The sequence below is a fragment of the Nomascus leucogenys genome, chromosome 13, assembly GCF_006542625.1.
Source record: "Nomascus leucogenys isolate Asia chromosome 13, Asia_NLE_v1, whole genome shotgun sequence".
NCBI classification, from domain to species: domain Eukaryota; kingdom Metazoa; phylum Chordata; class Mammalia; order Primates; family Hylobatidae; genus Nomascus; species Nomascus leucogenys.
Genome location: NC_044393.1, coordinates 77,719,216 through 77,735,288, shown reverse-complemented (window position 1 = coordinate 77,735,288; position 16,073 = coordinate 77,719,216). Strand labels below are relative to the sequence as shown.

Below are 16,073 nucleotides of genomic sequence, written 5' to 3'. Positions count from 1 at the left end.
CAGGTTGCTCCCCCAGCTCTCAGCTCTGCTTCCCTCCCTCCCACAGACTACCCAGCTCCTGCACCTGCCACTTGACCTTGCTTGGCTCCTCCCGTCCACTCACCATGTGGCTCAACACCAGGCCCTGAGACCTTGACGCCACTGGTATCGACCGCAGGCTGCACATGGACACGGGTGGGGAATTTGGGCACGGGATGCCCGCCGTACTTGATGGTAATGGTGTAGGTGCCGGGGAAGGCGGGGCTGTAGGTGATGTGGTAGGTGCCGTCCGCGTTGTTGTGGATCAGCACCTCGGCCTTGACCCCGGCATCCGACAGGATCTCAATGGTCAGCTCCGCCTCGCCTGCCTCTGAGCAGTCCACAGTGAAGGTGGCTGCCTCACCGACCTTGCCGCGCTCCAGGCCCGGTCCACTGGCCCGCACCTTGCTCGGGTCAAACACAGGCCGAATGGTGGCTTTGAAGGGCGAGCCAGGGATGTGGGCTTCGGCAAACAGGATGTTGATGGTGTACTCGCCAGGCTCCGTGGGCAGGTAGCTGACAGCACATGAGCCATCACCATTGTCCTGGCACTCGATCTTGGCCTCGCAGGGGCCCTCCACAGTCAGCCCCAGGCCACCTGTGCCAGCCCCCTTGGTGTCGATGGAGAATGGCGCAGGGGTGCCTACCAGTCCACCCTTGAGACCGGGGCCATAAGCGCAGACCTAGGGGAAGAGGCAGGTGTGTGGGTTCCCTGCACCTGGCCTCCCCATCCCAGCCTTCACGGCCCCCACCCAACTCATCACCTCCAACTGTGGCTGCTACTGCGGACTGAGTGCTTATAACAATTCCAGGTGATGATATTGAGGCAGAGAGATGAAGCAATTTGCCCCAGTTAGTGGACCTGGGATTCAAGCCCAGGTGTGACTCCAAGGCCAGGCTCTTAATAGCTAAGTTGTCTCCAAGGCAGGTGGTGGGGTGGGGCTGGCCTCGGCCCCACATCCTTTGCTGTGCCCACTCCAGGCACATAAGTCCCTCTGGCCTCTGCCCCCTATGACTCATCCATCTTCCCAACAAGTCCCCAACTCCCAGCCCCAACCAGCTCCTATCTCCTCACCTTGGAGGGATCAGGGGGCAGGACACCCTCCACAGCAAAGGGGCTGCCAGGCACCGGGTGACCATCGTAGGTGATGTCCACCTTGTAGGGCCCCTCCTCCGGGGGCATGTAGCGCACAGCCTGGGCTTCCACTCCACCACCTGGCTCCAGCTTGCAGGGGATGGGCCGGCGAGAGGGCGAAGTCATCCGCACATCCAGTTGGCCCTGACCGCCAGCCCCTCGTGTGTTCACAGAGAATGCTTGTTCCTGTCCCACAGCCACCTCTGCGTGGAGAGCAAATGACACCATGAGGAGACTCCGGTCCACCCTACCCGAACACCCCTCACTCCCAGGGTGGCTCTTGCCCCACTTACTGCTATTGAGGCCCTGAACTTTGATTTTGCTGAGGTCCAGCGGGGGTGCCACATTCACCACAAAGGGGCTCTTGGGGACAGGGTCCCCGCCGTAGGTCACTGTCACCGCCATGTTGCCCTGTTGGGTACAATGGTAGGTCAGAACTGGGTATAAGGCACAGTCCTACAACATCCTCGTGGTGAATATGGGCTCTGAAGCTCAGATCCACTATGAGAGTGAGGGCAGGAGGCAGGAAAGGCATGGAGGATCCAGAACTGGTCCCATGGGACTGGAGGAGGGAGACCCAGGGCTCTGGCAGCCGGGCCGGGCGGGGGCATGGGAGGGGCAGAGCGCACCTGCTGGACAGCGGTGTACTTGACAGTGTAGGAGTAGTCATGGTTGTCTATGATCTCAAAGTCCCGCACAGCCTCGCCCTTGGCTGTCCCTGCAAACTGCACATCCAGCTTGGCCTTGCCGGCTCCCTTGGTCAGCACCGTGAAGTGGGTGGGCTTCCCGACTTCCACACCTGAGGAGCCACCCAGAGACGTGGTGAGGGCCTGGTAGCCACCTAACCCCAACCTCAAGCAAGTCCCAGCCCCTGCCCAGACACTCACCTGTGCGATTCAGCCCAGGGCCCTCGGCCTTGACTTTGCTGGCATCGTGAGATGGATCCACCTTGATGTGGAAGGGGCTGGCGGGGATCTCCTGGATGTGGAGGAGGCTCAGTCAGGGCTCTCGAGGGGAACACACCTCTGCTCTGGGCTAGATGCTGGCTCAGGACACACCCAGGGGACCCAGCATGGACAGGGGCAGCCTCCAAAAGGGCCCCCTTTGCTTCCTCTGAGGCACCCTGCCTCACACAGGTAGGGCTCCACCATGTCTGCGGAACCATCCCTCCCTGTTCCCAGTGACAGCATCTTCAGCTGCCTTCTAGAGCTGGGAGGTGCACGTCGCTGTGAGTACCCAGGAGCTTGGGTACCTGGTTGGCAAACAGCACCATGATGGTGTAGCGGCCCGCCCCCGGTGGCGTGTACTTGACGGTGAAGGTGTCGTTATCATTCTTGATGATGTCGAAGTCGATGTCAGCCTCTGCAGGGCCCACCACGCCTGGGGCGCACTTGATGCCGATGCTCACGTCGCCTGCAGAGAGGCGGGCACCGCTTCGAGTCGGGCTCAGCCCCTGACCCGACTCACCCCCGCCCCCTCCCAGACCCGCCCCTTCCGGCTGGGCGCACCTTGCCCCGCCTCGCTGCAGTCCACCGTGAAGTAGGTGGGCTCGTTGGCCTTGAGGCCCGTCTTCTCCACGCCGGGGCCGTATACCTTTACCCGCTCGGGGTGGCTGCCTTCGCCCACGTTCACCTGCGGGAGGGGTCGCAGCTCAGCGTGGTGCCCTCCCTCAAGGCTCATCCTCCTGCCCAGCGCACCCGCCCCAGCCTCAGTGGCACCAGCCCAAGCCTCAGTCCCAGCCTGAGCCCAGGGACAACAGGGACTCCAGCGAGGGGTCCGCCCTCCCTCAGGGACCCCTGGTGGTGGGCACGGGGAAGGCTGGGAGGACGCACCCGGAAGGGGCTCTTGGGCACGTTTACGCCTCCCCAGGAGATGATGATGGTGTGCTTAATGGGCTTGGTGGGCACATAGGAGCAGCGGAAGGTGCCGTCGCCATTGGGGATCACCTTGATGTCGATGGGACAGCCGTCCGCGTCCTGTGGGCATCACCCAAGCAAAGTTCATAGCTGTGGCCTCTGCAGAGCGCCCTCTGCTGGCCACAGGTGAACCCAGCGCCTCCTTTCCCACCGCCAACAAGCTGGCACTCCCGCCCCCACACCAGCCACTGAGGCCACCAGAGCCCAGGGCCACGTGCTCTGGCGGCCAGAGCCCACCCTGGGAGCCTGGCTCAAGGCCATCTGTATGGCTTGCTCTCCCAGCCTAGGTTTCCTCAACTCTGAAATGTGTTGGACAGGAAGAGCGTGGGCTAAATTTATGTTCCTAAAACTAAATCATGAGCCTTTCAAAGAAGAATCACCCTCTTAGATCTTCAAGAATATGTTCATTAACCTCTAGGGGTCAATGGACACCAGTCTGAGAAACTGACTTGGGAAACCAATGTCTTATTCAATGAAACAATCTTTCAATTACAAATTAGCTCAAAAATGACTCTTTGGTAAAATACGTTTTTAGGTTATCATTGTTAAGAAAACACAAAATTTAAAATTTTCCATGGTACTGATGGGCCCATGAGTATCAGTCCTGCCTGATCTTCTGTGATGCTGTCATTTCCTGCTGGGAGGCCTCTGCCTCTGGCCTGGCCCTGCCTTCCAGGGTCCCTGCCATGGGTAGTAAGGGCAGCAGAGACTGGACAATGACCTACCTGGGCATAGAGCTTCAGGTCTCCCTTGCCAGCTGCACGGGCATCAATGGTGAACTCAGCGGGCTTGTCCACGATGCAGCCAGTAGGCTCCAGGCCAGGCCCAAAGGCCTTCACCTGTGCGGAGGGAAGAAGGCTGGGTTGGGGACAGGAGGAGAACCAGCTCGCCCCACCCCCGGGGCAGGTGTGTGTGAGCTGGGACTATACCTTATCTGGGAAGCAGTCAGGTGGGGCGGGCAAGATGTGGGCAATGAAGGGTGAGTCTCGGATGTCCTCGTCGTCACAGATGACGTGCACAGCGTACTCCCCAGGCTCCGTGGGCCAGTACCGCACATCGCAGGAGCCATCCCCCTTGTCGTCACATTCAATCTTGGCTTGTGAGGGCCCCTCGATGGAGAAGCCTGGGGCAAGGTGGGGGAGGGTCAGGGGGTCCAGCATCAGGCAAGACCCTTCCGTCCCTCAGCTACCCTCTAGCCGCGCTCATGTCCTATCTCCCTGCTCACCCCAGCACTCCCCAGCATGCACACTACACTCATTACCCACAGTGTCCCCTGCTGCCCTCCCCCGCAGCACTCCCTCCTCCTGTCCCCCAGCCACTTACCCAGTGTTCCCACCTCGGTGCCAATGGCTTCCACCACAAAATCAGCTGACTTGCCCACCTGGCCAGTCTCCAAACCAGGACCCCAGGCCCGGACCTTTTGCACTCCTGCCTCTGGGCTCACCTGTACCTCAAAGGGGCTGGGCAGAGAGGGAGCTGGTGTCCATGCCAGGAAGTGCCCCCCCCCAGGTCCCCCTCCATCTCCCGTCAAACTCCCTCGCAGCCCACTGCCCCTCATCCCTCCCTGTGATGGCCTAGACAGGACAGCATGGGGGGCCGCAAGGTACTCACCTGCGAGGGATGGCGTAGCCGCCCCACGTGATGGTCACCACATACTTCCCAGGCACCACTGGGTAGTACTCGCACTCAAACACACCGTCCCCAGCCTCCCGAACCTTCACCGGCTCCTCTGTGCCCTCTGAGGAGATGGGGGCAGGGTGGGGAAGAAGGCAGATCAATATCCTTGAAGTCCCAGCTCCTCAATCCCCTCAAGGAGCCATTGGGACCTGGACCCAGCCCAAGGGCAGTGCTCTAGTGAGCAGTGCCGCAACTCAGGGCAGGGAACACTTGTCATCCCTGTGCATAACACCCCGTATAGCACTTAGCGGGGAGAGAATCATTCCTGGCTTGCAGACCAAGAAACTAAGGCAGAGAGGAGACAACGTGCCTGAGATTCTGGGGTGCCTCTGGTCACTGTGGAGCTGTGGTGCTGGCTGTCACTGCCCTCTGGGAGTCAGAACCACTGGCCATACTTCCCTTATGATCTCCCAGCCCCACCCTCACGACCCTGGGCTCTGGCACTCACTTGGCCCCTTGACCGTGACCTTGAGCTCCCCGCTGCCGGCACTCTTGGTAAACACCTTGAAGTCAGCCACCTCTTTCACACGAACACCCTTGGGCTGCAGGCCTCGCCCAGAGGCACGGCAGGCGTTGGGGTTACAGGCTAGGGGAGGAAGAGAAAGGAGGTTGGGGGTGCTGAGAGGCCTTGGACCACTAGCCCCCACCTCCCTGTGCACAGTCCTTCTAACCCCTCCCAGGCACAGGCAGTGGCCCACAGCCCTGCTCTGGAGCCCTTTGTGCCCCCAGCACAACCAGGGCTGCTGGGCTGGAGCTGGCTACAGGCCCCAGATCAGGCAGGTTACAAGAAAGCTTCCGAGCCAGTGCCACTGGGGAAATGCATGGCAGAGCCTGGGCTGAGAGTGGGCTCAGAGAGACAGGGAAGGCCCCTTTACCCACCCCAAGGCCATCCATCTAGAGCCCTCTGGGCCTCTCAGGGCACCAAAGCAACCTTAGGATCTAAGTCATGCCACAAAACATCCAGCAATGCCACAGAACAAGAGCTACTTCACAGAACTCAAAGCCTGCCATAGAACACAGGCAATGTGTGGACATCAGCCTATCACAGACCGTGGCCAGTGGCAATGAGCCCAGGCCTTGCTATGGAACACAGGCAAAGGAATGGGAATCTGAGCCTGCCACAGAATCCAGAAAATGGCATGGAACCCACAGGTGCTATGAAACAGGCAATGACACATATTCCAGGACTACCATGACCATAGGCAATGGCACCGCCCAAGGGGTACCACGGAACACAGGCAATGGCTCAGAGCCCAGGTTTCATCACAGAAATCACCAGGCAAGTGGCAAAGACAATAGATCTGCCACAGAACACAGACAACGGCATGGAACCTGGGGCCTGCCACAGAATGCCATGGAAGGGGGGCGATTCCACACTGCCCGGGCCATGCCACACAGCACAGGTGAGGCCAGTCAGCTACGGCCGTGCCTGGCCCCGCCTCCACTGGAGAGCATTAACGTGGCATCACTCTCTTGGCCTGGTGGACGATGGGCACTGAGTGCAGGGAGAGAACAAGTGGGGCAGTCACCACCTGAGGGCTTGGTATTCGGGCAGTACTCCCCAGATATGCCTCCACCCATACAGCCCCGTCACTTCCGCTCAGCCCTCCCAGGGTGGCACATGTTCTGGGACCCTTCACTGTGGCCTCCCAGCCGTGCTCTTAGGGACTCCAGCCACCTTGGGGGTGGGGTGGAGGACGCAGGGAGGGGGTCTCTGCAGAGCCCTGCCCCAGCTCTTCCTCCTGCCCCTTGCAAGCCTCTGGCTTTGGTAAGGGCTACCGTGGGGAGCAGTGAAGGGCCCTTACCTTCCGACACGTGGACAGGGAAGGGACTGCGGGTGATGGGGGCACCCGCAAAGGCCACATGCACGGTATGTGGCCCCTCCATGACAGGTCTGTATGTGCAGCGGAACGTGCTGTCACCCTTGTCCTCCAGGGCCACCTCCACTGTGTCCCGCCGGCCCTGTGGGTCCACGATCACCACAGCAACATCACCAGTGCCGGCCCCTGCCAAAAACAGAGGCTGTCAGCACCCACTCTGGACACCCACAGCTGCCCCGGTGCCCTCACCCTGAGGCTTCCCACCCTCTGGCTGGCATCCCTGCCCCAGCCTCCCCCCACCCCCACACAGCCCCACATGGTCAGGGGCTTTCCGCCTGCACCCCCTGGGGCCCATCCTACCCGCAGTGTAGATGTCAAAGTAGGTGGGTTTGTTGGCCACATTGCCCACAGGTTCCAGGCCAGGGCCACGGGCTGACACCTTGTTGGCATCTCCCAGGGCCATGCCCACGTTCACCTCAAAGGGACTGCGTTCAATGTTCTGGCCAGCAAAGAGCACGGTCACCTAGGGGTCAGAGGTCAAGGGTTAGCTTCTAGGGGAGAGCAGTCCTGAGAGGGGGCAGAGGGGCACAGCCACGCCAAGGAGGGTGAGAGGCGGGCAGCTGGGGCTCTGGGCAGGAGAGAGGTGCAGGCTGAGAGAAGGGTCCATGCAGCTGGAGACAAGGATGTGGAGAGCAGGGCAGGCAGGGGGGCCTAGAGGGAGATACCTTGTGTAACCCAGCGACCTTGGGCACATAGGAGACAGCATAGGTGCGATCCTTGTCATTGTTGGGAACCACCTTGGCCTATTGGGAAGGAAAAAGATTGGAAGCCTCTCCAAAGACCGTAGTCCCTCCTGACCCCACAGCGCCTTATGCACCCCAGCCCCACTCAGCCCCCATGGTGACACCTTCCCCAGACTGCACAGCACAGTGTGTGGCTCTGGCAGTCACCTCTGGGCCATTCCTGTTGTTGGCCCCACGCTCTCTGGTTCCAATCCCAAGCGAATCCCTCTGTCCCCACTGGCCTCTGCATACCTCCTCGGTGTGGCCTTCAGGGTCCTCGATGTAGACCAGCACCTCGCCCACGCCCGCGTCCACCGTCTGCACGGTGAAGTGGGCAGGCTGCAGCACCGTGTTGCCCTGTGGCTCGATGCCTGCGGGGCAGGAGCAGAGCCCAGGTTACTCAGGGAGAGCCTACATGTGCCCAGCTGCCCAGGAGGGCTGCCAGGGGCTCACACATACCAGGCCCATAGGCGATGGCTTTCTTGGGGTTCAGCTGCTTGGATCGAACAGGGGCGCCAGGTTTGAGCTTGGCCTTGGGGAACTGGGACAGGTAGGTCATAACAGAATGCTCATCCACGTTGGGGTCCACGATCTCCTCAGGGGCAATGACCTGCGATGGAAAGGAGTGATGTCACATGGTGCCCTGTTTTCCTAGCAGCCTGTCTACCCCTGCACCCTGGCCAGGTAAACTTACAGACCCAACCTCTGCCCCTGCCCCCTTTCCCCCCTGCCCCATCTGCGCATGTACCTGGGGCACCCCAAGCCAGTCGTCGGCCTGCTGCATGGCCTCCCGGGCGTTCTCCACGGGCTGGTTGGGGTCCCAGGCCTCCCAGTCGGGGCAGAGACCTGGAGAGGTGATGGAGGGAGACGATGGTGAGGGGCAGCCAGCCAGCCAGGATGCAGGGCATTTGTTCACCCACACCCTCGGAGGCTGTGGCTTCACACCCCTTCCCACCAGCTCTAGGCCTTGACCAGCCAGGTTCCTGCTGACCCCATCAGCTGCGAGGCCCCTCACCACGTAGGAGCACGACAGCCCTCCCCACCACCAACAATGAAGCCTTTCTGCCCTGGCTGACGCAGCCTGGCACCAGCCCTGCTGGCCGGCCTCCTGCCTGCCCAGGCCCCAGCTCAGACCTTGAACCCCAAACCCTGGGAGGGTACCCCCCTCCACTATCTCTTGCCTCATTCAGCTTTCTCAGGGGTGGGCAGAGGAGGTCAGAGGGCCTGTCCCACATATGCCCCTGACCCATCCCCCCTAGAAGGCCTCCTCACAGCTGCCCTGAAGCCCTAGATCTCCAAACACTTTCCACACCAGTCTTAGGGTATAAGACTCCCTATTCCTTCTAACTGCTCACTTGGGGAAACTGAGGCATTAAAGGGCCTGTGGGGAGAGAATGACTTCTCCTCTGCAGCCCTCAGGAGCCCTGCCCTCCCAACAGGAAGGATGCTGAGGCAGCCCCAGATCACTCCTATGAAGGGTGCAGGTGAGGGGGCGCATGGTTCAGGCCAGAGCTGGAGGAGGGGGACAGCACACCGTTTCGGGGAGGGGGCCGGCTCAAGGCTGGAATCCATGACTGGCTGGAACAGCTGAGCTCACTGCTGGCAGTCACACCAGTTATGGGCCATGGCTCAGCAGCTGGGAATGCTTCCCAGGAGGCTGTGCCCCCGCCTCCCACCCCTTGCTCCCCGGCTGACCCCAGGGTGGAGGAGGATTCTCCCAAGGGGCTGTGACTCCTGAAGAAAACCTATCTTTTCAAGAGATGAGGGGCAGAAAGGGAGCTGTCCACGGGGTACATTCTAGCCAGTGATGCCTCAGCTTTTTTCATGGCCCCTGAGCTGCCTCCACTTGACCAGGCCAGGACCTACACGGAGAAGGGGCAAGGCTGGGTCACCTGCCACCAGGCAGTGCCCCACTGGCCTCATCCCACATCATCCTGAGGCTCAACCCCTTCTCAAAGCCATCCCAGGGTCTCCCAGAGAAGAGCCTTCTCTGGATCTAACTCCTGGTCTTCCTACCAGTCCTGGTCACCACACTGCCTCTCTCTCAGCCCGGCAGGAATAGTGCCTCGTGGCACAGTAAAAAATTCATGGGGCAGGGAGTCCAGGCCCTGGGCTCTATGTGGTTCTGCCACGGATAAGCTGTGTAATCTTGGATAAGTCACCAGCCCTCTCTGGGCCATAGTGTCCTTGTCTGTAAAATGAGGGGTTTTAAACCTCTTCCTTCCTCTGCGGAATCTGGCACACTCATCAGGTAGGGCCTGCCGCCAGCCAGCAGAGAGCCACAGCTGGAGGAGGACAAACCCTGCCGGGGATCCTGCCCCCCAGGCCCCAGGGTGTGCATTCCGACGACCATGCGCCTTGGCAGCCCCAGCTTGTCCCCTCTGTCTTTGGGAGCTAAGGACTCCATGCCGTGCTCGCTGGCCCACTCACCGGGGGCGCAGTTGTCCACCAGGGCACCCAGAGCTTTGCCGTCCTGCCAGTCACGGTTGAAGTTGGTGATGGGCAGCTGGGGCACCTTGTTCTGGATCCAGCCAAGCAGCCGCTGCTTGGGCGTCTGTTTGCGGGCGTCCTCATCATCTTCATCCTCCCACATGGGCATGGAGATGGAGTAGTGCAGGATCAGCGTCCAGATCAGACCCAGGATCAGCTTCAGGTTCCCATCCACGATGGCCTTGCTGTCTGCAGAGGGGAGGGCACAGACGGACTCAGGGGCGCCCCACCCTCCACTGCCCCAGAGCACCCTCCCTCACCTGTGCAGCTCCTCGGGCCAGAGCCCTGGGGTCAGGCCTCTAGTCTCTGCCTACCTGACCCTCTCCCTCCTGCAAGGCCCCATTCAGATGCCAAGTCCTTTATGGGGCCCTTCTGGTCAGAAGGCTGCTTCTCTGTGTTCCTGTGGTTCTGGAAGGTACCCTCACCTCAGCTACAGCAAGTGAGTCTGCCTTCTGTCTATGAAATTACCTGGTTTCTGTCTGGCCTTGTGGGATTGTAAGGCTCCCAGGGCAGAGCCTTTTTGTTTTGTTAACAGTTCTACTGAGCTATGATTGACATACAGCAAACTGCACACGCTAGAGAATGAAGTTTGAGAAGCTTTGACATTATGGATATATCACGAAGCCGTCACCACAGATGGAGAATAACGAAGGTACCATCCATCACTCCCCAAAGTTTCCTTGCACACATCCCTTTGTGAGCCCTCCCTCCTGCCGTCCTTGTCCCTCCATCCCAAGCAACAACTAATCTGCTCTCTGTCACGATAGATTACTTTGTATTTCCTAGGGTGTTATATAAATGGAATCACACACTATATACTCTTTTTTTTTTTTTTTTTTGGTCTGGTTTCTTTCACTCTAGACACTAGGTTTTATTTTTCTACAATGAAGGTCTTAAACATATTAAGGTCTCAATAAATATTGGTTGAATGAATATTTTAAGAACTGAAATTGGAGTGGAGTAGGACAAGTTTCCACTCACACTCTACCCCGAATGCCAGAAAGGGCTTTAGAAACCAAGGGGTTCTGATAGTGGGGCGGGGGTGGGTGGGTGGGGTCCAACACATTCTCAGTTAAGTCTTGAAAGTCATGTTGTCAAAGGCTGGGGGCCAGAGGGACTCCAGCCTCAGGAGCTGACACACTCCACCCATCACCTCCTTTGAGGAATCCTTTGAGCCAGAACTGGTTCCTCAAGATTTGTGGGGAGGGCTAGATCCCCCCTAACAATCAGAAAGATATCCAGAAGCCTGGGGTGGCCTAGCATGTAGACAGATCTTTGGAATTCAGCTTACTTGTAAAGGGCAATGAAGTTCTGAAATCTATCAGCTTCCCAAAGCACTGCTTTCAGGAGGCTGGAAGGGGGTGGAAGACTCGGTCTTGTTTACTGATGTTGCCGGAGAGATGGGAGAGGGTGGAGTGGAGGCTTCCCCTTACACATCTTCTCCCCTCCACCCTTCCCCAGATCTTGGGGAAAGTGTTAGGAGATCGAGAGCCTGGGAAATCCAGGGCATCCCCTGCCCCACTCCCACCTGCCCCGGGAGGGGTGCCTCAGTCTCCCTGTCCCTCTGGCTGGGGCTCTGGCCTCCCGGGCTCCCCCACCCTGTCACTGATTCATCCTTCCTTCCCCAGCAGCTCCCCAGCCCGCCCCCTTCCCCTGGCTCCACTGCAGCACAATGGTTTGGCAGCTTTCAAATTCCATGACACACTCACTCCCTGCCTCCCGGTGCTTTCTCTCAAACACACAGGCTCCAACACTTTCACACAGTCTGGATGCCCCCGTGCCCCCAGCCTCTCACAACCCCCACAGCCTCCAAAGCTCACACGCCCAGAAGTACTTCTTGCAAACTGGAGCCAGACCCCTGGGCAGGAAGCCTTGAGACTGCAGGGGTTGGGGGGGTGTGTATATGGGGAGGGTGGTCATTCATATTTGCTGGAGAGGGAAGTTTCTCCCCAGCAACTGGCCCTGGGCCAGACAGCAAGTGGTCCAGGCTTGGGGCAGGAGAAGGGCAGTGGGGCCCCAAGTCCCACTCTGGAAGCAATGACCTCCCTCTCCCTCCTCCCTCTCGGAGGCCAGGCAGAGGAGAGGAGCTCAGCGCCACCAGGGCTCACCAAGCCACTTCTCCATCTGCCTAGGGATACCCCCAAAGGAGTGGGAGGAGCCAGACAGCTAGTTTCCGAGGCCACCCCAGGCCTCGAATGGAGGGGGAGGAGAGGGCTGGGCCTAGGGAGGTGCTGGGACAGCTGCTGCCCCCTCCAGCCCCTCCCTTGGTTGTTGGCTCCAGGAGAAGGAATAGCAACTGGGGAACAGCTGCGGGACAGAGCTGCCTCATAGGCCTCTTTGTTCAGAGGGAACGAGGGGCGATGGGGGGCCAGGACAAGGTGGTGGGGATATGAAGGGCACAGCTCCTTTAACCTGGGCTCAGTGCCCCTTCTTCAGGTGGACTTGGATCCCAGCTGCTACTCCAGACCCTGAATTCCCTCCTAGAAAGAGAAGTGGGGAGTCTTTCTGACACCCCCTGAGGTGCCCAGATGCTCGATTTCAGCGCTGAGACAATACTCAGAAGGAGGCCCCATGGATAGCCCCTTCCCACCACTAAATGGAGTAGGGGAGCTAGCAGAAGCAGGATGCCCCTCCCTCGTGGGGCAGTCCTTTTGGACCTCCTCATTGGGGGGCGCCCCAGCTGGGCGCCGCCGGTGTCCCCTCCCCTCCGGCCTCAGCCTGGGGCCGGCAGCTGAATTGCTGACAGCTTATCTCATCAGCGCCAGTGAGCCACTTGGCCCAAATGGGGACTGCCTCCCCTTCCTCCCAGCGGGAACCAGGGAGCTTCCCTCCTGCCCTCAAACCAGCGTTTGCTTCTTCCCCTCTGCTCTGAGCCGGCCCCTCCTCGGCTGAGCCAAGGGGGCTGGAGCCAGGCACCGCCACGGGGGAGGGGAGAGGTGTGCTCAGGAAGGACAAGGCCTGGAGAGGGGCCGGGAGCCCCCCGCAGACTGGAGGGGAGGGGAAAGCTGAGCGGTTTCCTATATGTCTTGCCGAAGCCTCCGGCTCTTCCCCCAGACCCCACCTGGGACAGTCAGTCCTGCCTTTCAAAACCCAGCCTGCTGAGGATGCCGGCCCAGGACTGACTCCTCTCTGACCCCTCAGCCTCCATCACGTAGCCCTCAGTCTCACTACACACTCCAGGCTCCCTCCCCCACCCCCTGCCCTCAGCCTTGTCCTTCTGGAAAGCTCAGAGACATCTGCTGTGTCACGGAGGCAGGGCTATTTCCAGGACAGGGCAGGCGGGTGGGGTGGGGGGGCAGTATTGGGGCAGGAGGGGGTAAGGGCTAGGGAGGGGACTGGACGGGGCGCCCCAGGCTGACCTCAGCTGCTATATCAGGAGGCCTAGAGATGGCCCCAAGGGAGAGTGGGGCTGACAGACATCAAGTCATCTGGAGAAATCTCAGGGAACATCCTGTGTGGGGCCCACCTGGCCCCACATGAAACTCCCCTCCTGGGGCCGTGGGGTGCACCGTCCAAAGACCCTGTCCTGCAAATCCCAGCAGGGTTCTTAAGAGCTCTCCACAGGGGTGGGCGGGGTGTCTTCCCCAGGCCCCCAGCCTCAGGGATGACTGCAGGGCTCTGAGGGCAGGACAGCCTCCTGCCACTCCAAGCCCACCCTTGGCGTCTCTGCTCCCAAGACTGGAGTGCCTCCCCGCCCCCACCCTGCACTACACACCTTCCAAATCTGGTTACACTCAATGACTTCCTCCCTTCCACAGGCCTTCCCCTCCCTCCCCGCAGCCCAGACCGTTAGCTGCAGCCAATCCCGGGGTAGGGGGTGGGCTGGGGCAGGGCCTGGACTTGCGGAAGCCCCCTCCACCGCAGGCTGAAGCAGGAGGAGGACAGTCAGGGGTTAAGTCTCCCCGCGCTCGCTCAGTGCCTTTTTAGGTTTCTGAGGCCCTGCCTGTCCTGGCCCCTGGGCCTGAACCCAGCTGCTGAGCACATGCACGAAGAGGGCCTCCCGCGCCAGCTCCCCTCGGCCCCAGAGCCCGCAGACGCGGGCAGTGGTTGGGACCTGTCTTCAGCCCTCTCCCGGCCCGCGGAGGGGCTGTGAAGCTGGGGAGCCACTTGTTTTGTTGGGGGCGGGGAGATGCCCCCAGGAATCAGTGACAGGCACTGGTTTTGTCCTCCTAAGTGTGGGCTAGGGTTGCCCGATGGAGGGAAAGGGGACGGTGAGCGGAGGCGGGCGGTGGGAGTGTGCATAGGGAGGCGGCAGCTGGAGGGCTCGCAAACCCTAAGGCCTGGACTCCCCGGGGCACCCAGGGAGTGCTCGCTGTCCCCAGAGGGGTGTGCAGGCAGTGCCCGTGGCCCTTGTCGGTGGGTGGGAGGGCTGGAGCCAGGGTCTTCTCTCTGTACCAGGAGGGTGCCCTCTGCCCTGTCTCTCAGCTCCCCGCGCGCCCACCCCGCACCTGTGTCCCCTGCCCCATGGGACGACCCTATCCCCGCCGCGCCCGTGCCCTCGCCCGCCGCACTGACCTATGGACACGAGCTTGATGTGCTCGCGCTCGAGGAACTCGAGGGCCACGGACACGTTCTCCAGCTTCATTTGGCGGAAGTTGGGGCGCGGATGGAACTTGCGGTACATGCGCTTCTGGCTGAGCACCTCGAGCAGCGCGATGAGCCGGAGCCCGTCGCTGAGGTCGCGCTGCAGGTCGGTCAGGCGCTTGCCCACGCACTTGAGGTGCTCATTGCACCAGCGCGTGAATGTGTTCTGCTGGATCTTCTTCCACGGCGCGTCCTCCGCCAGGTCCTTCTCCGTGGACGGCATCTCGTCTGTCTCATCGCCCAGGCCGAGGCCGGCGTCTGAGTAGCCGCTGTTGTTCATCATGCTGGCGCGGGCTGGGGGTGCGGCCGGGGCTAGGGCCGGGGTTGAGGCTGTCGGGCGCTGTCGGGGCGCGACCACGGGACTCGCTGCGCTGCGCTGCGCTCCTCTCCAACTTCTCTCGCGCCGGGGCTGGCGGGGCTCGGCGGGGCTCGGCGGGACTCCTAGGCGCTCGGCCGCTCTCTGGCTCTGTCTCTCTCCAGGGGCGGAGCGGTGCTCGGGAAGTGCGGGCTGGGCCGGGGCGGGGGGTTTAAGAAGCCCCCGGACCGCCGCCCCCCCGCCGCGCCCGCGGCCCCCGGGTCCACGTCAGAGCGCCGGCCTCCCAGGAATGCCGCCCGGCCCGCGGGTGGGGGCCGCGCCGCACAGGACGCCCCGCCCCCGCCGCCCCGCCCCCGCACCGCCCGAGCGGCGGGACGGGGTTGAGGGCGCCCACCCTCTGGGCCCCCGGTGCTGCCGCGCTGGAAGGTGGCGGGGAGGGCCGACAGTTCTCCATCCACACCCAACACACCAAACTGTCAGGAATGAAATATGCTCCCTCCACACCCCGCACGGGCTAAAGAGGTAAATGGGGAAACTGAGGCCAGTGATTAGGGCAAAACCCACTGATCTGGTGTTGACAGAATTTTCTAGACTAGTTGGTGGCAGGCTGTTGACAGGGCTGCTGGCTCCTAGCCCAGGGCATTGTCCACCTGTGGACAGGGAAGGGAAGTGTGTGTGCTTGTGCAGAGATGGCCTGAGAGGAAGCCCAGGCCAATGAAGGAGAAGCCGGGCGGGGGCGGGGGTGTGTGTGTGCCTCCCAGCCATTGCTTGACTTCACAGATAGAAAAGCCTCAGGTAGGGCCCAAATCCAGAGGCCCAGGGGTAAGGCCGGGGCCCCTGCCCCTGACTCAGTGTCCCTGTCACCAGCCCATTTGGCCTCATCGCCTCAGAATGAAGCTGAGCTCAGGAAAAGGGTACCCAGTGACTCACACTGTGTGTCCCCCACCCCAAGTCTGACTCAACTGAGATGATAAGAGGGGAAGGAGAGACTCTTCCCCCATAGTGCCAGGGAGCCCCCTGGGCAACATGCCCATTTGGGCCACAGGGCAGATCCTGCCAGGGAAAGGGTGGGTCAGCCAGGCAGAAACAGGGAGACCCCCAGCCAGAGCAGCCAGGGGGAAATGTGACCAGGCAGGTAGGCAGGGCCAGGGGCAGAGTGGTCAGGGAGAGCCCAAGGGAGTCAGCCGGGATGCCAGGCAAAGCTGCACTCAGGGCAAGCCAAAGGCTGCAGGCCTGGGGAATAGAACAGCAGGGAAACCAAGGCACCCAAACACACTGTCTGGCCTGGGGTGAGGAGAAAGAGCTAGAGAACGTATTTCTTTTTTTTTTTTTTTT

The 16,073-nt window shown here is 61.0% G+C and overlaps 1 protein-coding gene across 2 annotated transcripts in view; it reads right to left on the bottom strand.

Moving 5' to 3' along the window:
• FLNC (filamin C) overlaps nucleotides 1-14,950 on the bottom strand; it is a 28,881-nt gene extending 13,931 nt beyond the window's left edge. For both annotated transcript variants that reach the window (XM_030825527.1, XM_030825528.1), the window contains exons 1-21: nucleotides 14,354-14,950; nucleotides 9,779-10,027; nucleotides 8,097-8,194; nucleotides 7,808-7,958; nucleotides 7,601-7,719; nucleotides 7,292-7,369; nucleotides 6,927-7,089; nucleotides 6,552-6,752; nucleotides 5,195-5,332; nucleotides 4,681-4,807; nucleotides 4,393-4,529; nucleotides 3,999-4,192; nucleotides 3,795-3,908; nucleotides 2,986-3,129; nucleotides 2,662-2,785; nucleotides 2,406-2,566; nucleotides 2,041-2,131; nucleotides 1,783-1,952; nucleotides 1,447-1,564; nucleotides 1,094-1,356; nucleotides 104-701 (exon numbers count right to left, since the gene is read on the bottom strand). In XM_030825527.1, coding sequence (XP_030681387.1) covers nucleotides 104-701; nucleotides 1,094-1,356; nucleotides 1,447-1,564; nucleotides 1,783-1,952; nucleotides 2,041-2,131; nucleotides 2,406-2,566; nucleotides 2,662-2,785; nucleotides 2,986-3,129; nucleotides 3,795-3,908; nucleotides 3,999-4,192; nucleotides 4,393-4,529; nucleotides 4,681-4,807; nucleotides 5,195-5,332; nucleotides 6,552-6,752; nucleotides 6,927-7,089; nucleotides 7,292-7,369; nucleotides 7,601-7,719; nucleotides 7,808-7,958; nucleotides 8,097-8,194; nucleotides 9,779-10,027; nucleotides 14,354-14,705 — 3,790 coding nt within the window. In that variant the 5' untranslated portion in view covers nucleotides 14,706-14,950. The remainder of the gene's footprint in view (nucleotides 1-103; nucleotides 702-1,093; nucleotides 1,357-1,446; nucleotides 1,565-1,782; nucleotides 1,953-2,040; nucleotides 2,132-2,405; nucleotides 2,567-2,661; nucleotides 2,786-2,985; nucleotides 3,130-3,794; nucleotides 3,909-3,998; nucleotides 4,193-4,392; nucleotides 4,530-4,680; nucleotides 4,808-5,194; nucleotides 5,333-6,551; nucleotides 6,753-6,926; nucleotides 7,090-7,291; nucleotides 7,370-7,600; nucleotides 7,720-7,807; nucleotides 7,959-8,096; nucleotides 8,195-9,778; nucleotides 10,028-14,353) is intronic.
• Nucleotides 14,951-16,073: the final 1,123 nt, after the last annotated feature.